We start from the raw sequence: 24,766 nt of genomic DNA, 5'->3' as shown, positions 1-24,766 counted from the left end.
CCATTAGTAACTTTATAAACGCAAGCTTTAAGGTACTTGAAATCTAGGATGTTTACGTAAACCAGTATACTTGACAGTAGCCTATACTTGTCCGATACACTTGACCTACAGTAGGATAAACGACATCAGGCAAGTTTAATTACAGTTGGTATTGGTATTTGTAGCTTTATCGTTTAGTTAAGTAATTTACCATTTCTGTAGTAATTTAACTTTTAGAAAGTAACAATGAAATTGTCATGTTAATACCAGTTGCCAAAATTTATTCATAGCCCCCTGTCCATTTTTTCTTTAAAACCACGGGGGCATTTTGTGCAGTTTATGAAGTTTAAAAAGCATTAAACAGATTCTTGGTAAATGTGCTACAATACCTCGTAAGATTACAGCGTAACCATAAATACAATGAAAGTTTTCTCATCATTTGGTATTTCGTGTGTAATTTCTGCCGGTGCGTTATTTGTTTAACCCTAAAGAGTAATGATTTTTCTATATATTTCGTATAAGTGTAAAGACATTTACGTTGGAATTGAAAAACTGATAAAAGATCAATAATAATATCTTCTGTAGTAGAACTCATATTTGCAACCAAAATAACATTCAAAAAGTGCCCTTTTTTAGAATCCCCCCCCACCCTTGCCAAAAATAATTCCAGCGCCCCTGGCTACAGCTTTGCTTAATCGTATTGTAACCTAATGTGGATCCATTGTTACTGATTATACAGTAATGTTTTTACACAAGACAATAATTGCTGTAAGGTTCATCGTAATCTTATAACTACGGCAGACATAGCGCACGTATTCGTAGAAAAAAACATTAGCAAGCTGAACTTTTTTACACGGACCTTATATTCATAGAAAAATACTCGAGTTATAAATATTCTAACATTTTATATTCAGCAACAGTGTTAAAATTATACATTTAAAGACACGAAGAAAAATAGGCTACACTCACATATTAATGTAGCTTTGTTGACAAAGAAGCTGAGACCAGCGCTTATTATTATGTGACCCACGGTGTTTTGAGCAACCGCTCAGGAGCAGATTTGTCAGCATAATAAAACTAGCTATAAAATGCAGTGAAGCTACAACTAAAAATAAAATTGGGAAATGCAATGTAACGGCTTAAAATTAAACAAAATACTGTACATCAACAATCAAAGGACAAAGCAGATCAATGTAGATACATAAAGCCGCCTGAGAAGTTCTCGCTGGAAATCGTGAAAAAAGTTCAATAATTGTCAATCTCTGCAGTATAAATATCAGTATAATAAAAATACGCTGGATACGAATTCCACCAGCTATAACCTAAAGGATAGCCTCGACAGTCCTCAATGTATCGCATGACATTATGGGCAAAAGTAAACCAGAAAAAAAACGAACAAAAGCTCAGAAGATGTAAAGTTTTTGACAAAGCGTTTCCTTCTGCATAACCATTTAAATAGTTACGCCTACTGCAACCAAAAAGTGATTGCAAGCGCTTTTTATTCAAATACGTAAAACATTGAATTGAAAAAGACGAGCTAAGTTGAAAAATTGTGTTCGTCTCAATTCAAACGAAGTAATTCTGAGTTAGAAAGAAAATATAGGGCAATAGATAAAAAATTCATTGCACATAAACGTAAAACTTCGCAACAATCAACAAGTTTACTAAAGTATATTTTATTAAATAATATACTGCGTCGTGTACTGATAGATCTTCAACAAACGTAAAAAATTCGTGCAAAAGTTTGATCTGATGATAAATATTGAATTACATATATAGCCTTATCTACCAATTTCAAATATAGCGAAATAGGTCACTTATACATATAATGTATACATTCTGGGAATACTTCAAGTAATAATATAAGGCAATTGCAACCGTTAGTTAAAGGGATATTTGATAGAACCACTTAGAAAACATTAAAACGTCACATATCACTTCACACCACAAATTGGTTGATTTTATTGCAAATGAGTTCCAACCGAAAATCCTTAACTTGTGTTTTGCTTCAAAAAAAAATAGAATTACGCATGAAATTTTTCATAAAATTACACAAAATTTTGATTTAGTTACTTGACGCATTTCATTGGAAGGCAGAAAAGATCGTTTGTGACTTCTATTTTGGTGATTTGTAGAGAGAGACTTAGAAGTGCCATTTGTAGTCGAACTTGATTTACTAAGTAAAGACGGAGATGGTCTGGACAACGAGGGCGACGGGTCCCTCGATTTTCCGTTACGTACCGGAACAAATAACTTACTGGTTGATCTTCCATCATGTACGGTATGACCATTCAATGAGTTCACCTCACACATCGAGCATGCCCAGGTGGACGTTGCGTCACCTTCCCCGCTACTTGTCCGCGATTTCGCAATGGTGTGCTCGGTGAGTAAGCGTAATTTTCGAAGTTCTTCTTGCGCTGAAGGTCCGCAAAATCGTTTCTGTGCACGCAATAGCAAGATTCTGTAAGTTCCGACCAAAGCACTTTGTTCGTTTATTTCGATTTCTTTGGCGACGTTGGCTTGACTTGACGCTCTCGTTCCATTCGGCATTGATTTCCCCGATGAGCTGTTATTGGTCGGCGAAGGCTCTTGAGTCTGCAAAAAGCACAACCAAGTGTTTAACTTGACTTATCGGAATGCTAATGAACTTGGCAGATGTTATTGCGACTATCCAGAAATACTTTGCTACACAATAACAGGCTTCTATACTTAGGACTAAGTAGTCTGGGGTGAATTACTGAAATGTGCCAAACAAATTTTCAACAGTTTGTTCAGAAGTAGCCCAACACACAATGACAGAAAAGTACTTGAACGATTAGTCAGGGCTTTAATACCAATAGGAATAATCCGACTATTCTATGGCGCTAAAGTTGTTCATGACAATGTTATAAAACCACAACGCGACCGAATGGATTCAAGTGCGAACATCCATCTTAAACGTCTTGAGCTAAATGGGTCGGAGCTTGGCAAGCGGAAAACTACATGACGTTCAATCATATGTTTGCTAAAGATTAAATCGTGATACGTATCAATGATTGGTTATACAACGCGATAATCTTCGGCAATACTAGTGTTACGCATAGAAAAGAACAGGAAATAACATCTGTCTGACAGCAAACGACTTTCTTCCTTAGGTAGACCAAAGAAAGACCTGTCAATTATAATGCAAACACACTACGTTTGGTGTGAGTGACATTGTTATTTGTTGCCAGGTATTTACATTTTTAAAAGAAGAAAAACAAGTAAGTTACATTTTCATATACTGCTCAGTGCGTTACTATTTCATAACCCTTTCCATGTGATGCGTTACAATATAATTTGTAGCGAAATGGAATTGGCATTCTCAATTCGCTAATGGATTTTAAATATGACATGGGAACGATGTGATTGTTAAGTGCTTCTTTAAAATAGAAGACTGCTTTAAGTGGATGTTATTTTAAGTACAACTTTTTCAACGACGATTGTGAAGAAGAACTCACCGATTTATAATCCCAACAGAAAGGGGAAGAATCAGAGGAAAACTGAAATTTACTCAATTGTTGTTGACCCAGACCGAGCTTTTCCAGATAATAAATTGCGTAAATTTCTTCCGGTTTAGCAGTTTGAAGGTTTATTTGTGTCGGTTCGAGCCTACGAAGTAAAAATTATTCAATTAGAAATAGAATATACTTTGACGAATAAAATACTTTATAAAAATACTAGAATATATTTAAACTATTTGGTTAGTTTTGTACAAAAATGTTCCACTAAACTATTCAAGTCACCTGTAATACCCCATCGGTTCAGGGAAGGTTGTGTTACCAAGCCATCCAGACGAACGAATTTCAGCAAGGGTGTGCCGTTCAGGTGGAGCAGGGCGCAAAATACCACGGATTAATTCTTTGCATTCCGCAGATACATGGGAAGGAATTGAAAAATGTCCGAACAGAATTCGTTTTTTTAGTTTTCCGACGGTTTCTGCGCGGAAAGGCATCGTACCTGCGTGCACGTAACAAATTAAATAGATTTCACATCGAGAAACAAAAGAAACTCTGAAATTAGTACCAACACTTCTAGATCCTGTCTCTTCTAAGCTTTACACGGCCTATAAATATAACTACCTACGGTACTTATAAGTCATGTTAAATATCACATTGAACAAACAAAACATAGAGTATTTGTGCTTTGCCCAGATGGGCAGTATCACGTTCATAGTATAAAATTAGTCGCTACACGCAACAATAGCTACAGGCTTCAGGGCTACAGCTTGCTAACTTCGCTCCAAAGCATAACAATATGATAAGGTATAAAGGCTTTCCTGTAAACTGACCTGTTACGGTGAAGTATAGCAGAATCCCCAACGCCCATATATCGACGCTTTCACCATAATAAAACGAATCACGAAAAAGCTCTGGTGCGGCGTAGGGTGGTGAGCCGCAAAATGTAGTCAGGGCTTGCTTAGAACTGTGTGCATCGGTGCTAAAACCAAAATCTCCAACCTACAAACCATGGTAATTTTTAGTCGGTATTATTTATTTATTTTAACTTAAACGTATTTATGAATTAATATTCAATTTTGTATACCATATAATAGGCTCTTACTAATAATATAATACCAACCGGCAGAGTAAGAACACATACCTTAACGTGCTTCTTCTCTGAGTAGAAGACATTTTCAGCTTTCAAATCACGATGTATTACGCTGTGCTGATGCTGGAAAATTCGAAATGACAATAATGGTTAAAACGGTCAAGCTCGCTCTTTCGGATGTAGTTGAAACACATCATACGTCATTAATAACTATGATCCAAATTCTAACTGAACACAGTCAAAACATTAATAGAAAAAAAGGTAACAATAACTTCACAAAACCTTTTGTTTAACTTTAAATGTTTCGTTTATACCATGCACTAATGCAACATACAAATGCAAAGATAACTTGCAGGTTGACATTGAAAGTTAAATGAAACCTGGGCTCAAGGCATGTCGCATGTGCTCTTTTATAACAATCGTGTAAAGAAAACGAAATAAAAAACGGTGATTGACCAACCATATGCTGTACGGCAGATACAATTTGGGCAAATATGATTTTAGCATCGTTTTCCGGCATCTTTCCTTGTGTTGACAGTTTGGTGAAAAGCTCTCCACCGCTGGCGTATTCCATGACAAGATGTAGCTTGGTTTCAGTGTGTATTACCTGCATACAATAACAAAGTTATTATTGCTGAGATTAAACTCAAGGGACTTAATCGCTTTGTTGGTCCTACAAGTTATGTTGCCGTGGCGACCGTATCTGCAGGTGGGTCGTTAAACAACTGGTTTCATTTTGTGAAAACACAGTGACAACACTGATTCATTAGGGAAAGTGATTTAGTGTACTGCTATCGAAATCCTTCAACGAGATCTAAAGAGGCAGGTAAATATAGACAGAACTCTTCGCAACGGTAAATAACAACGACCATGAGGGCAACCGACGCCAGTTGTTACACGATATTTCGCTATGTCAACACGAACGATTGATTCCCGTTTCAGCGGAATCACTGCGGAGCAGTAGTTACGTTTATGTGTCTAATAAAATTATGAAATCCATGTTGTGTATTGAAATATGTAAAACAAGCGACCTACCTCGTACAAATGAACAATGTTTGGATGATGTAACTTTTCCATGCTTGATATCTCACGCGAGAGGAGTCGTTTTGTCTTCTTGTCCATTTTTCTTTTGTCTAATATCTTTACGGCAACGCGTTCTGCAAAACATTGTAGATTATATAAAAACGCTATTGCAGGAGCACTAGCGTGAATCACACATAATGGTCTTTGTAACAGCAAGATGATTCAGCATTACCAAGAAGGGCAAACGAATATTACTTGCGCTCACTCACCAATGAAAAGCCGAATTCAGCAAATTTTGCAATTGCTCAGCAATCATTTTGAAAAGCAGTTATTTTGTAGGGACAGCTTGCACATGTACAGTAATGCTGGCGCAATCAACTTGTGTGCGTATTTGACGTTATTTTTGTTTGCGCGATTGTGAAATCATAAGCAGAAAAGCTGCTGACGCAAAACTGCAGCTCACAGTTTAATCTCGTCGTAAAACGCTGATCTTGTTCTAAGTGAGATGGGGTTTGGCAGCTTTAGAGCCAGCCGTTGTATGCAATTAACAACAAAACATAATAGAAAGCTTTCTTTCAATGACCCAAATAAGAACACAGCCGTATTTAATTAAATCATGGGAAAACAACAGCGGCGTCTTTAATCGTGTTGTTTTGCTCTTCCCCGTCGACAATTAACACAAAAATATCGTACAATACAAGTAGCGATGTTGTTTGTAATGTGATATTACGCTTGTATAGTTAATGCCCTGTCCATCCCATGTCACTGTCTAATAATAAACGTTCATAAAGGTGTTGTTAGGATTCGATGAAAAGGATGTTTGCGAAAAACAATCTGGGGCGGTATAAATTGGTTGTTTGTGCAATATGCATTGAACGTATTTGGTAGACCTAGAGAAAGGTGTCACAGGGCGACATTTACGAAATTGTGAAGGTCTTAATAAGTCCAGTCCCTAAACTTATCTGCCACTTGTTGAGAGATCGTTAACCAGTAGGAGAAATAAGAATCCCTCAGCAACCGACAAACAATAGTCATAACAAAAGCTAAGCTTTGTTTTGTTTTCATTCGGTTCTCATGCAAAGGGGGTTTAATAGCAAGAATGTTCGTTTTGACGCACAAAACGTTGTTATATCTTGTTACGTAAGAAAAACAATGGTGGTTAGGAAATGAAAACCAATTTTTATATTCAAGAATACTTTACTTGTTCAAATATTCACACAACTTGACTTGACAATTAAAGGGTTTGCCTGAACCATGACTACTACAAAGAAACAATCTTTTCAACACCGCAGTGAGGTATTACGTTAAAAATAGTTACCAATTATACTTATCTCCCCATCCATGAATACATATCCAGTTGGGTGGAGAAGCTTTTGTGAATACATTTAATAATGTCTCTCAATAGAAAGTTCAAGTTAATTAACCTTGCAAACATGGCCCATGTGTCAGCTGATATACTATTTATTCTTCTTAGTTAGTAATAATAAATGATGTGACTCCATATTAATTTTTAAAATGATTTATAAATAACTGGAAGTAAACATTGTAAGTATAGGCATTCAGAAATATGAAGCTGCAAATTAATTCATCAGCGCTGCACTGACAAGAATGAAAAGTGTTCTTGGGAGATGTTTCGTAAGGTCACTCACGATGCTTTTAAATTTAAAATGTAAACTAAACAAAAGGATGTTAGATCTCAAAACTCTCCCCTTGTGTACTTCAATGTGATGTTGCAATTATGTGACAATCCATCAATCAGTTATCCCATTGTTACAAATCCACACACCATGTGTGCTTAATCCATGCGTGAAGGTACTTAAGCATAAAAATAAATTTCTATGGATAAGGTATTGCACTTTTGTAAGAAACTTTTTCACCTTTGTTCTTTTCTCATTCGTTTCACGAATACACTATTGACTAAGTTATTTAACAATAAGCAATAAAGTATGATCATTTACATTAATACCTTTGGTTAAATTGTGAACTCCTGCTTTGACCCTGGAGAAGTTTCCACACCCTAGTTCTCCTTTCATAGTGTAAAACCCAATTCTTTTACCATATGTCATTTCCCATTGTACCTTCTGGTCAAACCTTAAATATTCTAGCAACTTTTCGTATGCCGTCTGCTTTGAGTTGTCTCCATTTATAACTCCATTTTTCTTGGGTTCTATTTCATCTGCCAATAGAAATTCTGACATTATATTTGCCCATATTTGTTGTGTTTATGTCACAACAGGTGGTGGTAAGCTTATTTTCAAACTGCTTATAAACATGATTTTTAAAGTGATTTTTTACAACTATGCCAAAACCATTTAAAACACACTTACTCTTGTAACTGTTAGAAGTTTTGTTCTCTAACAACTCGTTTTCAACTGATTCAGGCATTACATATGTGGGAACTTCTCCCACTTTCATCACACATCAAAGTTTAAACAAGCATTTGCAATAACATGACCACAACCAGAAATGGTCTATATCCTGGTAATTATTATAATTTCCTAAGAGGTGTTTTTCAAATTGTCAATAACATCTTGAACACGTTTAAAGTTTTCTGAAAAATAAGATAAAGTTTGTATGTACATAAGATTAAGTTACACTTTTATATGTAAAACTTATTGTATATATACCTGGATAAGAAGTACAAAACAGCATAGTAATTTAGCAACACTTTAAATATATTCAATGAAACAAACGATCAATTTTGGTAATATTACATCTAGGATCAGATATTTACAAATAAGAGTTAATTGGATTACAAATGTTTTGGCTGTATTGTTTGCGCTTTAAGTTACAAACCACTCCCAAAATTATGTGGAGAATATAACATATGTTTGTTAATCATAGCAACAAGCAACTCAGCTGGTGTGATACTTGTACAGTCACTTCCCCACTAAAAGTGTTAATCATGCGAAATACATGACATTTTTGTGTACAGTAAACAAAAATGACAAAGGATCAATAGAACCAATTAGCTACAAAAACATACCATAATTCATAGTTACAAAAATAAAATTATATACTGCATAAAATCTTTATTGTTAGAAACCAAATTTAGAGCAAGTAAAGCAAACTCAAAGACAAACTTCACATCAGCAACAACAAGTATCAGTGATAAAAACATGTTTAACTTAACTTAAGAATTGGGTTTAACTAAGGTAAAAAAGCTAGATAATACTGATATATAACAAGTTAGCTTTCAAATTTACAAAGACTGACAGATTGAAAAGAGTTCAAATGAAATTTGGGGTCAAGTGCACAACCACAGGATGTCTTTTTACAGAATATTGGACTCCAGCTACTCAAACTATGACGTCATCTGGTTGTGCACTGGTACTGTAGACCCTAAAATTTTAGGTGTCTCTTTACTTTTGCATTCACGTATAAACAGGCCAACTTGCATACAGAGCCTGCATTGTCATTGCGACTGCAATACGTTACCATAGGTCATAGATAGACTAATAGCATGTGCTTATACAATACATCTTCTGAAAATGCACTTATAGTCTTATTACTCTACAACCTACCAACCACAAAGCATTACTGAAACCTATGGGCTTTAATAGAGAAGTGCAAAAGTAAAAGAGACTATTTATAAAATCATGATTGAAAAACCCTAAGAGTTTAGCAATCTTTAGGCTTAACATATATGTTCTGCCCTGACGAAGCTCACCCGCGTGGGTTTGCAAAACGTTGGATCATTAAAACGAATTTAAACACCAGAAAAACATCTTTTTTCTTATGAAATTATGCCTGTTGGAAAACGTACTGTTTATAAGGGTCTTTCTTACTTTTTTGCTTCCACATTTAGGTCTGAATAAAAAGAATTTATGATGTAATACCAAAATTAAAATGACCTAATAATTCCTAATACTGGTACTTAGCCTAACCTTCACCAGGGAGTACAAAATTAAATACTGCTGCTGTACTAAAAAATGCTATATAGAAAGTTAATAAAATATCATGCCGAACCAGATATTCTAAAACGGCCTTTAGCTCTTATACGTGCCGGACAAACTCTATTAGTATTGTCTTCAGATATCTTACAATACTATAATAAAATCACAAAACACTTTCAACAACCATCATCAATGCTTTTCTTTGACGAGCTACGCGATAGCCTAAAAATAAATTAACAGGCCAACATGTAATCGAATTAGCTGGTATCTCCCCGCCTGATAAGCGTTTTTCTCTCTTGGTTACATGTGTTTGTACTGGAAAGGGAAGAGCAGCCTCTTGCGTTAATAACAAAAGTTAAAACCCCTTCACAACTGGGCTCTCTTACAGCACATAAGTCATAACACCGAGACACGGTTTTAAAGCAAGAAAGAGAAAAAATTAGCATCGGAATTAGCTCAAAACGGCCCAAGTCAATGGAATAATTTCTCGTATCTTTTTTGTACTTAGCTAAATACCATATTTATTTTATTTCAGCCCTAGGTGGTATTATTTCAAAATTTTTGATTTTCTTCCGGTTTTGATCTTGTCCTTTTTATTACATTAAGGGTCATTCCATCTCCCACCCTTGATACCTACCATCGCAGTATTTGATGAAAATTCCAATTAATATCTCTCACATTAGTACATAGCAGCCTAATTAGGCCTATAAAGTAACTGCATAACGGAAATTTAATTCAGTAAAGATGCACGAAAGGTAGTTCCGCTTATACACAAAAGGTACGTTTTATAAATCGATGTCAATAAATGTTAGCTAAATCAGCCCATCTCAGCTGTCACATTGCGACGGTTGGTATGGTATGATAATATCTTTTCTCGCTGAGGAAAGTCTTTGCACGACTTAAACCCGGCTAAGATTCCTCATCGCTCGAACTCGGTTACCGAGCTTGCCTTTGTGCAAGTTTCGATTGTCCCACAATCTTTTATTTGTTTCTTTTTAGTTAATACTAAAAAAGTTTTGCTAGTTTAGTTTTGCCCGAATTTGAAACTGTTTCAGCCTGCTAGGTGGATTGAACATGACCAGGTGTCATTAGGTCTAATGCCTTGTCAAAGGCCAATACAATGGTAGACGATAGCGCCACTGGGTATTGAACACGGAACACGAACGCCGTATTCATTGCAAGATTAACGTTCGAACCACTCGGTTAGCGAGCCGACGTCTGTCTCCATTGACTAGCACTTTCTGCCGCACCGGATTTCGGCATGTGGGTCTTGTTCCATACGTGAATTCCAAGTATTTGGTATAAGCGGGAGGTCTTGAAACGTTCAAGCAGCTTAATGTGATGACCGTAAAGGACAAATGCCTCAAAGCCGCAAAGCAGGGTAGAGTAAACGTCAGGGTAGTAAAAGCAGGGTAAAGTAAACGGCTGTTTTAGTCTCAAAGTTTAGGTTACTTTTTAAAAAGACCTCGTCGGCTGAGCCTACCGAAGGCTGCGACGCAGTGATGAATTACGTCTGTTCGAGAGTGTTGTTGAGTAGGCTACAGAACAGAGTTTCTACTAGGCTTCTGAACGTAGTCCCGGGATTTATGATGAGCTACCGACGGTTGTCGTTGGTAGGCGCTATGCGCAGCGTTCTTCTAATACTAGAGAGAATGGATAACTGAGTTGTCATTAAACCAATCTTGATGGTGTTTATACGTGAAAATTCAAGTGTTCGTGCCAGGACAGATGTAACTGTGGAGCCCGATTAAGTGAAGGAGCCCCACTCATCAGTTAGGGTTAACTTTTTGACAGGTTCGGTGCTGATGTTGAGAAGCTTGCTTAATTGCCCTTGCAATGCAAGACCTGTGCCAGATTTTGGCGGATGGAAATGGAATGCCAAACTCGAACATTCAGCTCCTGACGTGAATTTTGCTTGCGAATTGGAGGTCGAACTAGCAGACGCAGCTGACAGCGAATCAGACGGTGAAATGTCCAGCAGTTGGCACCGAGCAAAATTCTTGTAATCTGTTCACTTTTTAGGTCAGAGTGACGAGTCGATCAGGTGTCAATACTTCAATCGAGAGTGCATCCAGGTTGTTTTATGCTTCTTAGCGAGTTAAAACATGAAGTTAGTGATGGTGAGCGAAACTTTTCAGCAGAGTTCAAGTAAACGCACACCGTTTGAATTGATGTTGTCAACGTCATGTCTGCTAAGAACGCCTTTCCAAACGCCGTGTTTTCAACCAACTCTAGCATTGAAATGACCAAGAAGCAGGGTAATGGAGCTTAGCGAAGCCAAAACGTTGTCGGCAGCCTTCTAGGTTTCGCTTCCACCTTAACAACTAGGAAGCAAGATGTAGCTTAAGTTCAAGGTTCAACGGAACCCGTGATCTCTTCTTTCCTGCCGTGAAGTTACTTTGACAGGTCCCTTATAGGCTACGTACCGCAGACACCTTCAGTCACTATGCAAAAACTCATATATCGCTCGACCCCGCCGCTTTGAAAAGACGACTGGTGGGTTCATGCTGAGGTGCTGGAGCTGCCACTTTAAATTTGCACAGCAGCTCTCGCCCTTTTCTGTTCCACCGCCGAGCACTGTAGGCTACGACCCTGATTTGTGTCGCAATGCTCACACCAGACATATTGACACTCTCCGAACGGCGTGTACGTTGTCTTGGTACTGTAAGCTACTGTTTAACGACACCATATTTCATCTGCACAACTCTGATCTTTTTCCCACTGTAAAAAAGCAAATTTCACGACTAAAATTGAGACATCAATATATACCGGATACACTACTATTGTTAAAACAAACCCAAAACTCGGGCATCTCGGCGATCTATTGGGCGAATCAGGTAAGGATGGGAGAGTGGCAGGAAAGTCCCCGAGACTATGCAACTTCATCACCGACGCCGACTCCCATCCCATCGGTCTATCGTTTCCCAAGTGGATTTTAAGCAATAGTGGATTTTTTTGCTCAATAAAGCTTTAAAATACCATTTAAGGAAATACATTCTCGTATGTCCATTGTCCACCTACAATGACTGCCAAATGCCAATTTATGGATTACACTTTCCAAGCGCCGTATAGTAAATAAGTCTATATTTTCGTAAACAACGATTTTGCAACGCCGTATACCCGGTTATTATATGTTTTCTTATAAATTATAGCTGTTATCTAATAAGTAGCCGCAAACAAGGCGATGCAAGATACAAAAAAAACTGAAGACGTTAAAAGGCCTATGACCCAATGGCTTCCCTCTAAATACCCTAGCAGATGTGGCAATCAGATATAACATAGTCTGTGGTTTGCTTCTTTGCGCCACACTTACACCGCAGTATTCGTCACTATTCATCAGTTGAACGGAATCGACCAACCGCTGTTCAGTGGCGGTTAAAAGCGCATACAGAAAATTTCCAAATTACAACTGCTAATAAATTTATTTTCGCAAGAAATAATTAACCTATATATCTTTTGTCGTGACGCGACACCTGATCGAAAGACACTTTATCGAACGACACTTAATCGAACGACAGTTTATCGAACGACACTTAATCGAACGACAGCTGATCGAAACGACAGCTGATCGAAACGACAGTTGATCGAACGACACTTTATCGAACCGACAGTTGATCAAACGACACTTTATCGAACCGACAGCTGATCAAAGCGACAGTTGATCGAATCGACTGTTGCTTCTCCCGCACACAGTCATAGCAAAACGTGGCGTACAGTCGCATTGTTTGCTGTAGAAAATTAAAATTTGGTGACTTTTCATAAAAAATGTTCAGCTATCTGTCCATGTTTGTTTGATAAAGTTGGATTTTGTAATTTTTGAGATATTGTGATATTTATATAATTTTGCTCTCTCCGCATTGAAGCGTAACGTTTTCGTTTACTCATTTACGCACCAATAACTTGACTAACTATTCTCTTTCGTTCTCTTCTCACAGCGGGGGCGCGGCGTAACAAGAAGAATTTCTAGAAATGTGTCACTTTTAGAAATACCTAATTTACACTAAATTCACTTTCTTTAGTTTTACAATTATGATGTATACAGGAAGCCAGATGATGTTTCTACTAACCTGTAAAAATCTCATCAGTCTACGACGCATAGTTTTCTAGTAATTAACGATTGCAAATGTGTGTGCGGGGTCGGCCACACCTAGTTTTTTAGTAAACTCGCGAGCCTGGTTAGGATAGGGTTAAAAGATCCACAATTTATCGAAACAACTGACGATATGCACTGTTAAAAGCACGACAACTGACGAAGTGCACATTTCAATCGCATTCATTTAATTACAAGTTGTGTGCAATTGCTCGAAGATAACTTTTTATGTCAATATTCGTTGAGTCATAATTTTCGACTATGCTCTTCAGCCGTTGGTTGACAGCGTCGTAGCGCTTCTTCCGAGGTGGGCCATCAATTCCAGCACTCAATTGCTCAATTAACATTTCGTTGGAACCTTGTTCCCGCTTAATTTTTTTGACGAGTCTGCGAAGCGTCGGATGGGATATTGAGACACGCTTGCTGAACGCATTGTGCCATCCTTCAATGCTATTATTCGTTCGTGGAAGGTCATCTTGAACCCGGTGGAAGACATGCCAACACCGGATAGGAAATAGAGGTTGACGACGATTCCTGCGACACAATCGTCCAATCCAAGTAGTTTCGAAATAGTCAATGTATTCAGACAAGTGCTGCTCATCGTCGTCACTGAACGTGGCCAGGAAGTCCTCGAACCGTTGTACAACGTCTTCAGGCGGAACGAATGCCAGTGCCTGGAAGCATTTTATGCGAAGGGCGTGCTCTGCATCGTCATTGAACCACCGCTGCAGAGAGAGAGCCTGAATTTTCCGGAAGCTACATTGGCCAAAATGGAAAAGGCAGCCGAGAATTTCTGCCCGAGGGAAGCTGGAAGAAAGAGCATTATATGCTGCCATTTCAAAATCTATTGTTACGGTTTCTGGGGCTATTCCTGGTCGCTGTTGTTCCAATAAACAAAAGATGCGATTGTACACAGCTTCAGATTTGTTCTCGGTAACGGTGTATACGAGTGGCACCGTGCGATTTTCATCGACCAGCGCGTGTATCGTGTACAGCTGGTATCCAAGTGGGGCAACATCAAATGTACCGTCACAAAACCAATTAGCGCAGTTGTTCAGTATATCCAGATTCTTTTGAGACGCAAACATATAGAATTCGTTCTCATCGTCTTCCTTGACAACGAAGGCTTCTCCCCTCGGTGTCACGCGGAGTTCATCCATCAAGCCGTTTCCTTCTGGACATACGCGCTTACGCTGTATCATCCGCTTTAATGATGTTGCTTTAGGGAGAGCACCAGCGATCGCTAAGGATATATCCTGCGTTTCGCTCTGAATAATGTTTGAGGTACGTTCATCTGAATTGACTGCTCGATCTCGCATGCTGGCTTGTGCTCTCGCAACTATAACACGTGCAGGGTTTGGTGGATGACTGTGCTCACATGGTGCTCTCATGAGGCTGTCGTCCTCGGCTGTGGATAGACGGCTTTTACATTTGAGGTAGTCCTCACATCTCCAGTAAGTTACGCCATTTGTTGTTTTGTCACGAACGTACATGAAACCGTTCAAGGCCAACTTTCGTTTGCCTTTATCACTTAAAATGAATTCCATTTCGAAATGTATACAATCGTTATTAAGGTGGAAAAAATTACAAGAATTCTTAAGATGTCTAAAATCAAATAGTGTGGAAATGTAAGTATACACAATATGCTCAAATAATGTAATTATAATAGTTATATAACTTCCCATAAATAAATGAAATATTTCTTGTTGATTATGAATTTATAGCACAGACTACGGTAACACTTTTTCCCTTCTAGCGGTTAGTCACTTTATTTACTTACCTGATGCCTCATTAATACTATAATTCACACTCACTTCAGTATATTACACCACATTGCTGCAATCTCAATCGTACCAATCACAATCACCATTATAAAGACCGCACATCACAATGGTTTGATCAACTGTCGGTTCGATAAAGTGTCGTTCGATCAAGCTGTCGGTTCGATTAACTGTCGTTCGATAAAGAGTCGTTCGATCATCTGTCGTTTCGATCAGCTGTCGTTCGATAAAGTGTCGTTCGATAAAGTGTCTTTCGATAAAGTGTCATAGTACCATCTTTTGTACACAAAAATTATACTCACGAAAGAAGTTTTGTTGTAAATGAACATACTATATATTATACACTATATAGGTTACTGTTTAATACGCATTTTGCAGTGCAGCCACTGTCCAACCGCCTCATACACCCAAAGAGGTGTAACCAACTTACATTTCAATTGATATGAAGAAAATCGAGTATGATATATTATTAAGCTGGGTAAACTTTACATTTGTGCATGGTACGTATCAGAAATGTAATGATTTAATTACTACAAAATCGTTAAATTAAAGTGTTTGGTTGTAGACATTCATTTAATTATGTTTAAAAGTGATGTTTACAGTGTACTTAAGCTCTAGCCAGAAAACGTTTAAAAACCAAAGAGGAAATTTGGGTTTAGTAGTTGGCGTAAATGGGAAAACAGATGAAAAAGGTTAAGAACCGCAGCTATAGAAAAAACCTTTTGACGAAAAATGTAATTGAATTGTTAGCTCTAGAGTTAATGAGCGTATTATTGTGAACTGAATGGTATTCCGTCCTGTTAAACCATCAGTCATTTTGCTTTTTTAATGTTGTTGATTGTTTTACCTTGTTTTTCGTAATAAAAAAAACTCAAACTTGATATAGGCTATTATGATTTTATTATCATTTAAGTTTTAACAAACGAAGTTCTGTAATATACATAGACTAGAAATTAAAGGGAATAACAAACTCATTAACTTCCAGTAATCGATCGACATCATATATATCGCACCAAAATCATGTCCTAAATAGCGGACGCCAGTTTTTCCCTCTCTATATTTGGATTCCAAAGGATCCATTAATAGCTAACTTGCCAGATATCTCCACGAGCATCGCAATTAGCCAATTACACAATACTGTAGATTTCGCTGAACCGTACATTAACAGATCGAACGTGGTTGTACTGCATAGAGTATATTGACCGTAACGTCAGGAGAAGAAATATGTTTTCTATCGTCCATTCAGCGTATTTTCATTTATTATTATAAAGGTCCGTTCAGCGTATTTTTCTGCTCGCTATCCTTCAAGAAACTCTCATGATGTTGATGCAACTGAATAGAAATCCGCAGAGTTAACACTGTATAGGTCATTACGTGACGCTTTTTCTACGTAAATCCAAACTTACGCTGTGCCCGGCTTGTCGCTACAACAACATTGCTGGTACACAAATACGAAGTATCCTGTATTCTCACTTATCAATATCATTATGACAGCTTAAACACGCAGTTGCCTGCTGGATGGGCGAGATGACTCGGGCATATTATCAGCTGCCGCCAGCACGATAACCAGCCAGTGGTGGGCGAGGGAGAACACTGCCACGATATGTTCAGTCAACTGTGCTTGGTTTCGAAATGTCAATAAAGAGATTACACTCTCCAGGATTTACCCATACAGCCTTACATCGAGCTGGGCTCACGTTCGGAAGTATAATTTAGAAGAAAGCTTTACCGAGCAACCAAACACATATAGATTGTTTGCATTAGTCTATCGTTTCTTGTGGTAATTTTATTTACACAAAAAATATACTTGCTTTTCTGTGATTATCTTCGAATAGAAAGCGATTTACCGACTGCCGAAGCCTTATAAGGAAGCACCCTGTAGATCAAAAAGGATTATATTGTAATTTTTGATTCTTTATATAGCGCAAACCCAACAACAATGGTAGAGTTTGATTCAGTTCAGTTAAACTGTTCTCACTTGTGGATTAAAGAAGATGTTGAAGCTTTTAGGTGGTTTGGGGTAGTCGTGGGCGGAATTTGCATTCTGTTTGGGACAATGGGAAATGTCATCACAATAGCTGCCGTAAAAAGAGAACCATATATGAAGACTGCATTTTATACTTTCTTGCTTAGTATGTGTGGCATCGATTTGGTAGCGGCTTTATTCACTGCCCCATTTGTTTTGACGGGATTTGTTCTAATGGAATGGCCTATTGGTGGAGCGAAGAACTTTACTGTGGATTTAGTTGGTTACTTTTACTTCTGCAGTGGGTACAGTTCCGTCGTCCATTTAGTTGTGATAAGCATTCACAGATTTATAGAGGTAAAGATAATATAGGGCTATACTTACATTCTTTTTCCTTAAAATTTTCTTCTAGGGACGAGTATAGCTTATTTTACGTTATGAGGGCGTTGTTTGTGATAATGGTTATAACGGGAAGTAAGATAGATGCCAAAGTAATTGGTTTAAGCAAAATTTTGAAAAGAAAAGTACTTTACTTTCTTGATATAGCTAATAAGATGGTGTTTGCACATATCAGACTAAGACGTTTTTAATTCTTCTATGTTTACATTTCATAAAATAAATGCAGCGCAAACAACATCGTTTTCTCTGAAAACTTAACATTATTGTCGTGGACTCCGCAAACATAAAGATCGTAAATGTGTTGTGATGACTATCTTTTATTGAAGCAATAAAACCGATCGCTATAGAAATGGCGTTTTATTTCAGCCTAATGTGCCTTGTTTATCGTTAAAAATCGGATTTTACGATCAATAAAAACGAATACTGTTTTGATCCTTAGGGCTCAGCAAGGTGCAAGGCAACATTTCTGCACGTAGAGTTTCATTTAACTCTTATGTTTTACTCGATAATAACCAACTTAAAACGCTAATTTTTGTGTGCTAACTTAGAAACGTCTTTTTTTTGTGTATATGTTTTACAGTTTCCTTCAACTTGCAAGTGATATTTTGGGTTAATTGTTATACCAGTTAACCTTTGCAAGGACAGAATATAATATTTACAGTTAAATAGCAATAACGTACCACCGTTTTGATACAGATATGCCGAATCAAGAGGTTACAATTTTTTTTTCGATCACCAAAGAATGTATTATTTGTTGTTGTGTTGTGCTGGACCCTAGCACCTTTGCTGCTATTACCCCTATTGATTGGAAACTATTTCGTGTGGAATCCTTCAATTTTTATGTGCACGTTTTCGCTAAGTCCTGCAACACACCTCTTAGAATATTCCGTGGCAATGAGAGTTTTATTTCAGGTGTGCATTCTTTTACATTTACAAAATCATTTGCAATCCGAATAGCTTTTCATGTATTCTATTTCTACTTGCCTGAAATAAGTAATGCCAGCTAACTTACTGTTTACCTTTTATAAGTTATAAATAAACCCACATTTGCACATAATCGCGTATATTCAGGTTGTACCCTTGGTGGTGATGCCACCATTGTACATAACGATGTTTCACAAAGTGCATCTAACTTCCGTCAGACTTCAACAATATGAATGCATGAAATATCCGGTAATGTATATGACTAGTTAGTTTTAAGCCTGCTAGCCTTGTACTGTAGCTTTTTAACCAATTAGAAATCATTTGGTATTTGCTATGTAAGAGAACAATTGTAATAACTTTTAGTTAAGAAAAAAGAAAGATGAAGCTGAGTTATGTTCATCCACAAAAGCGAGTTCTGTCCAGTTGATGGCTTCTGAAAATATTTCTTCTCAATTAAGGTAACCATGCTCTAGCAAATGAGAAGCTGCACAAAGTACTGTAATTGAAAAAGACGTCTTAGAAACTCTACATAAGCTAGTTTATATTTTTACTATTGCAGAAATTTAGATTCAACTGTGAAACACAATGCTTTGAAAGCTTTGCGAGAAAAATGTCATCAACGACGCTTGTTAATAATGTGCGCTTGTATTTGCTTGTCATTTGCTGTAAGTTGGCTTTTATATATGACTACGATGCATGCTGTTTCTAAGTAATTAATTAGGTTTTGTGGTTATCAGAAATGTTATTTATAATTATAATCCATGATAGTTTTGCAGTTATAGCTTTCCATGCGCAATGAGGTTTAGCAACAAAATCATTTTATTTTTGTTTTATTTTATAAAGTGTAGGTTACGATTTGTTTTTTATTTTTGTAAGAAATCTATAGGCTTACATTGATTGGGTATTACATCGTTAACACGGGATTATTTTTCCAGGTATTATTTCTACCAAGTGCAGTTGTTCATCTTTTGAGGCATTTACATCCCTGCATTGATCCCAGAGTTGTCATGGCTTCGGTCAATGTCACGTGGCTTAATCCTGTTATTAATCCAATTATTTACGGTATATTGAATACGAAAATTCGAAAAGGTTACAGAAAGCTAATAACAGGTTGCTTCAGTCAGCTAAACTGTTTTTAACCATTTTAGTTTCAAGCGTTGAAAAACGACGGACATTAAATAAATAACGTTGTGTGTTGGTTTCCTTAGTGATTACGAAGTATAATTGCTGTACTTTTTTGCTTTAGTATAAGTTACAGTATACAGTACACCTACTCAAAGATTAGATGGATTTAAATACTTTAGGCAAGATAAGGTCACATTGTTAGTGCATATTTCAGCAGGTCAGACTTAGGTCAGAACAAAAAGAGTTCCAATTAACCACAGTACCTATGATTTCACCAAAAATGTTAGCAGCATCTTTGTTGTTCGGTTTATGAATATTATAGGTTTGTGCTTTAGCTCTTTGGCGGTGGGGCTTGTTGAGGACAATCTAGTAACATTCTTTATTCAACGTTAAGAAACAATGGATAAATTTGTTGTAGCTACACGCTTGAAAAGAAGATTGGGAGCAGCACAGAAGACCTGATGGAAAGCTCGTAGACCTTTTGGGGGGCAACGCCAAGTTTCTTCGCGTTTTGGTCTCATTTCATCATATTTAAACCATTGTTGCCGAGACTGCGGCACATGCTTTCATCAAAACGCGTAACCTACTTGCTGCATTCTTTGCTTCAATAACTTTGAACCACTGCTTTTGACTGTTCTCGTGTGTCACACAAGTACACAATCGTCACCCTGTGCATCACGCAATCCTTAGCGGCAGTGTTGCTATGACTCGAGTCGACTCAAGTTACAAATTCTCATGTTTTTACTTGACTTGACTCGAGTCACCTTATAACAACCGTGAGTGCAAAAATGAAGCTTTAGGAAACAAAATGAAATATTTTTCTAAAAATACACTTCTCTGAAAAAAACTACAAACCAGAAAAATTAGGAGGCAGCGATGACGTTATAATAACCGATTGAACGCCTCTGTGACGTCAAGAAAACTGATTTTTGCCTTTTCAGTCGCAGCTGTGAAATGACATCATCGATGCATTGCCGCCGTGCACCTCTGTAGTGTGGTGTAGTCCCAGTGTAAGGTGTATCTTTATCATGGGGAAAGCTTTCCATAGGACAAAGCTTCCTGCTAGTCAGATATTTCCCTTTGGTACTAGCAGAATCTTGTTGAGCGCAATGTGGGCCTGAACCAAAAAATAAATTTCGGTCCCTGCAAAAATTGATTATAACGTATAGACGTATGAAGAATTGCAAATCAGCTGTGAAATAAATAACAAGTAAAATTATGTGACTTCAGTAACTATGTTTGTATTATTTGCAAGACATAATATTCTCAGAATATATGTCGTAATCCTTCAGCGACCTGCAAACAATTTCCAGTTGATGGTTTTCAACAGCTACGGTTTTGCCTGCTTGTATGTGTGGTTCGTTGTGACGTGTTTTCCTGCTAACCAAGAAAAAAATTGTTGTATATCCCTATTGAAAAATCAATATAATCAATTCGAAGTGACCAATTGTGCTTATTGATACCACCGCAATTAGACAGCAACTAGCGACGGTTGTATAGGGTTCAGCACATAATTATTGATCGTGTAAGCGGTCGAGCTTACAGAGGCAGTAGTATTACAAACAATACAAACTGAAGTGACTGCTGAGAAAATGTCTGCAATCAGACAAGAATAATTCAGCGCAAACAATTGAACTTTCTGGTATTGAAAAATGTTCATGACCTTGGAGACTCATAATCGACAGACCAGAAATCACAATCAACTACGTGCTGCAACTTTATGACTTGGTGGTGTGTTCGACTTGTTCAACTACATTACTACAAGTTATAACTTCAACTCAACCATTCGTCATATAGTTAAGCTCGTAATTCCTAAATAGATATTAGAAAAAGGGCTAGTTGCCACTAGTAACCACTGCAAATTTACTCATTAGTCATTACAGTCTAACGATTTTAACCACAACGCATTTATTGCGGTGCAGTTTAAAATCAAAAGGTCAAAATTTTGTTTTAAAAAGGTTTTGGTAACATTCTACATTAATAACGTGGTACAAATAAATATTTGGATTAAATAAGAGTGTTAGTTTTTAGTTTCATTTCTATTGACTTCACATAAATGTAAAATCATACACGTTAGTCAGTATTTATTGTACAATACATTTTAACTTTTCTTTTATTGCTACATGCTTCCTTGGAGGCTACATGAAGGCGTGACATTGAATGTTTAAATTGCAAAATAAACTTTCAAATAATATTAGGCCACATTACAAGTCATATAGGCTCGGAACAACTGGCCCCTCTGACCCCCTTCTACACTGGCCTGGATACGAATTTGGCTGTGCCTTCTATCAAATCTGCTACGTTTGTCGGTTTCCTATAGACCTATACCATAGACTGCGATGTCGCGATGATTGCCATCGAACACAACTGGACAAACCTGTTGAAGATTCGGATTACTGTACTGACAACCATTCGGTAGTCGCATTGTGCCATTATCATTGCAATGGCAGGCAGTCATTGGCTTCGGCACGTGCACATTCCAACATGACATCATAATTATTGGGCGTGTTGCGAAAGTCTGACTGAACGTAGTGGAGAATCGCCCACATTGTTAGCGCAATGTCGGTATATCACACTTGAACAAAGTGCCAAAGCTTTAGTTAATTTTGGTTGAATTATGGACATAACTTTCCTATGCAATTAAAATCAAGCAATCTTTGCCGGAAGGTTGCTCGATCATAATGAGACAGAAACGGTCAGATTGTGAGAAAATTCCATAAAGTGGATTGTAGTCTAAATGTTGAGGCCAAACTTTATGAAACAATGTCTGTTTTATATAGATCTACCATAAAACGTACGCCAATATGTGTCTTATAATTATATACTTCTGCTTTTTCTATCATAAAGTACAGCGCTTAGTCAAATTGAAGGAAAAGATGGAACAGATGAAGACTGTAAATCTACCATGTACAGTGCTTTTATATGCGCTACTTTATCACTTCTGTCACGTTTTACAGAAGTGTTTTCACTTTTGATATTTGATATTGTGTCAACCAGTCATTCTCAACCTTTTTGTCTCTGTGGACTCCTGATGTCACCACTCACCATCACATTTGTGGGCCTGTTGCTGTTTTTAAATGCAAGCAAGAGCGGTTTTCAGATCTGCAAGTTGTTTGGCAGATTTTGGCAAAATAAACCGAGTGGCGTTGTGCAATTTTTTGTCCTTTTTAAATGATTTTCTTTTCTGTATGTACTGTATATTCTCTTCGCCTGTTTCACGTTTATTTGCATGCACTCGTTTGGAGCACCTTATTTTTGATGACAAGCCATTCTGGACAAAAGTGAGAACCTGAACGTGGAAGGGGGTTGACCAAGTGAGACAAAAAACACGCGATAATGCGTTAACATGGAGTGGAGTGTTGAATTGGAACCATTGTTGGCCAAAGTGGACGAATTAAACGCTTTAGTCTGCGATGGCTGGCGTCTACAATAATTGAAGACTCGGTGGTATGTTGGTTATAGGTTGTAACGATTTAATGTAATCCATAGTGGGAAGTGCAGCACAAGCACGGACGAGATTCATTAACTTGCTCGCCGAACTTTTTTGCCTCTATACGTGATGTTTCCGTCCAATTTAGCCAACAATAACATCCCAACCAATCACTTCACTCTTGTTAAGGCCTAATCGCCTGCGATTAGGCGTTTTTGTCCCACTTAACCAACCCAATATCTTACACGTAACGATTTTCACTTTTGTCCAGTATGGCTTGCCATAGTTGTGCATCTGATTTCCCCAAAAACCATGAAACGAAGCAAGCTCTTGATCTGCTTTGTACAGCTCATCCTTAGGATGATCTCTGTGGAAGATCTCTATCTCTTTGCATGACGTTTAATGCGAGACAAGGGTTTGAAGTTAATTCGTCAAATTTCAATAGTTAGCAATACAGATTCTGAAAGTAACTTAACGTTACACAGTCTACACACTAAAGAAGAGCCAGTGTTACACGCTAAATCTTCATTTGATTTCAATAAAATAGGCTTGTGTTTTACCCCTTAGTCGAGCTCGTAGTTAATGTTTTGCTGCGGTCAGCGCTGTTCTTTGGAGAAAGTTTTTTGTTGAATCTTCATTTGAGACAAGATGTTATAGCTATAAGTTGGCATTTTTACAATGAATAACCACCTGGTTCTCAGTGGATTTCATCATACGTATGTACCTTTGATATTATATAGAGGTAAGGAATTTTGTTATTGTATTTGATAAGATTAATATTTTAAATTAAATTAAATTAAAATTAATATTACATTTTTACCTGCGGGATGTTATTTGTCTGTACCGGGTAGCTCTTTGATGATCTTTATATATATAATCTGGTGGTGGTGATTAGAGGATGCTGAAAACTGTAGTAAGGAAAATACCAAAACGAAAAATAACCAAAACGAAAAATACTAACCGCGAAAATACCAAAATAAAAAATAAAACAGAAAAAAACAAAGTAGAAAACCACAAAACGGTAATTACCAAAACAAAAATAACCAAAACGGAAAATACTAACCGCGAAAATACCAAAATAAAAAATAAAACAGAAAAAAACTAAGTAGAAAACCACAAAACGGTAATTACCAAAACAAAAATAACCAAAACGGAAAATAGTAAATCGGAAAATACCGAAATGGTAACAAGTAAATCAAAAAATTCTTAACTGAAAAATACTTAATTGAAAAATTCCAAACCGGAAAATACCAACCAGAAAAATACTAAACTGGAAAATATTCTAAAGCTTCATACATCCCTGCCAAAGACTTTAAAGATTTCAGTTTGAAATTTTTCGTTTAGGTTAGGTCTATGTTTATTTTAGTATTTTCCGTTTCAGTATTTTCCCGTTTCAGTACATCAATTTTTGTATTGTCCAGTTTGGCACTTTTCATTTTGGTTATCGCTATGTTGGTATTTTTCGTTTTGGTTTTTCTATATTTCTGTATTTCCGTTTTTTTTGTTTTTTTTTCATTTTGATATTTCGTGTTTTGGTTTTTTCTTTACTGGTATGGGCTATTTTCTAGTAGGCCTACCAGTAAT

General features: G+C 37.1%; 3 protein-coding genes and 1 long non-coding RNA gene across 5 annotated transcripts; 1 reads left to right on the top strand and 3 right to left on the bottom strand.

The window, feature by feature from the left end:
- Positions 1–822: 822 nt before the first annotated feature.
- Positions 823–8,142, bottom strand: LOC143460426 (serine/threonine-protein kinase NIM1-like). The gene is made up of 9 exons (XM_076957926.1): positions 7,899–8,142; positions 7,538–7,747; positions 5,584–5,705; positions 5,009–5,155; positions 4,600–4,671; positions 4,289–4,457; positions 3,744–3,957; positions 3,459–3,609; positions 823–2,574 (listed from the first exon to the last, which is right to left on the bottom strand). The coding sequence occupies exons 1-9, from the start codon at positions 7,984–7,986 to the stop codon at positions 2,020–2,022; spliced, it is 1,728 nt and encodes a 575-aa protein (XP_076814041.1). The 5' UTR covers positions 7,987–8,142; the 3' UTR covers positions 823–2,019.
- A 3,994-nt stretch (positions 8,143–12,136) lies between these two features.
- Positions 12,137–15,104, bottom strand: LOC143459552 (uncharacterized). Its single transcript, XM_076956763.1, has 2 exons — positions 14,644–15,104; positions 12,137–12,188 (listed from the first exon to the last, which is right to left on the bottom strand). The coding sequence occupies exons 1-2, from the start codon at positions 15,102–15,104 to the stop codon at positions 12,137–12,139; spliced, it is 513 nt and encodes a 170-aa protein (XP_076812878.1).
- A 2,065-nt stretch (positions 15,105–17,169) lies between these two features.
- Positions 17,170–20,214, top strand: LOC143459551 (G-protein coupled receptor 84-like). The gene is made up of 9 exons (XM_076956762.1): positions 17,170–17,661; positions 18,400–18,615; positions 18,775–18,876; positions 18,991–19,085; positions 19,187–19,292; positions 19,563–19,737; positions 19,836–19,845; positions 19,908–19,969; positions 20,147–20,214. Exons 1-9 carry the CDS (start codon positions 17,278–17,280, stop codon positions 20,212–20,214), a joined length of 1,218 nt encoding a protein of 405 aa, XP_076812877.1. The 5' UTR covers positions 17,170–17,277.
- Positions 20,215–20,475: 261 nt separating this feature from the next.
- Positions 20,476–21,673, bottom strand: LOC143460060 (uncharacterized). Of its 2 annotated transcripts, none has more exons than XR_013117827.1 (2): positions 21,049–21,673; positions 20,476–20,869 (listed from the first exon to the last, which is right to left on the bottom strand). It is a non-coding gene; the product is annotated as an uncharacterized LOC143460060 (long non-coding RNA). The 2 variants fall into 2 exon arrangements; XR_013117826.1 differs by having other exon boundaries at positions 20,476–20,895; positions 21,049–21,662.
- Positions 21,674–24,766: the final 3,093 nt, after the last annotated feature.

Source organism: Clavelina lepadiformis, chromosome 5, assembly GCF_947623445.1.
Source record: "Clavelina lepadiformis chromosome 5, kaClaLepa1.1, whole genome shotgun sequence".
NCBI classification, from domain to species: Eukaryota; Metazoa; Chordata; class Ascidiacea; order Aplousobranchia; family Clavelinidae; genus Clavelina; species Clavelina lepadiformis.
Note: the sequence above shows the minus strand (reverse complement) of the source record. Positions and strands in the feature narration are given on the sequence as shown.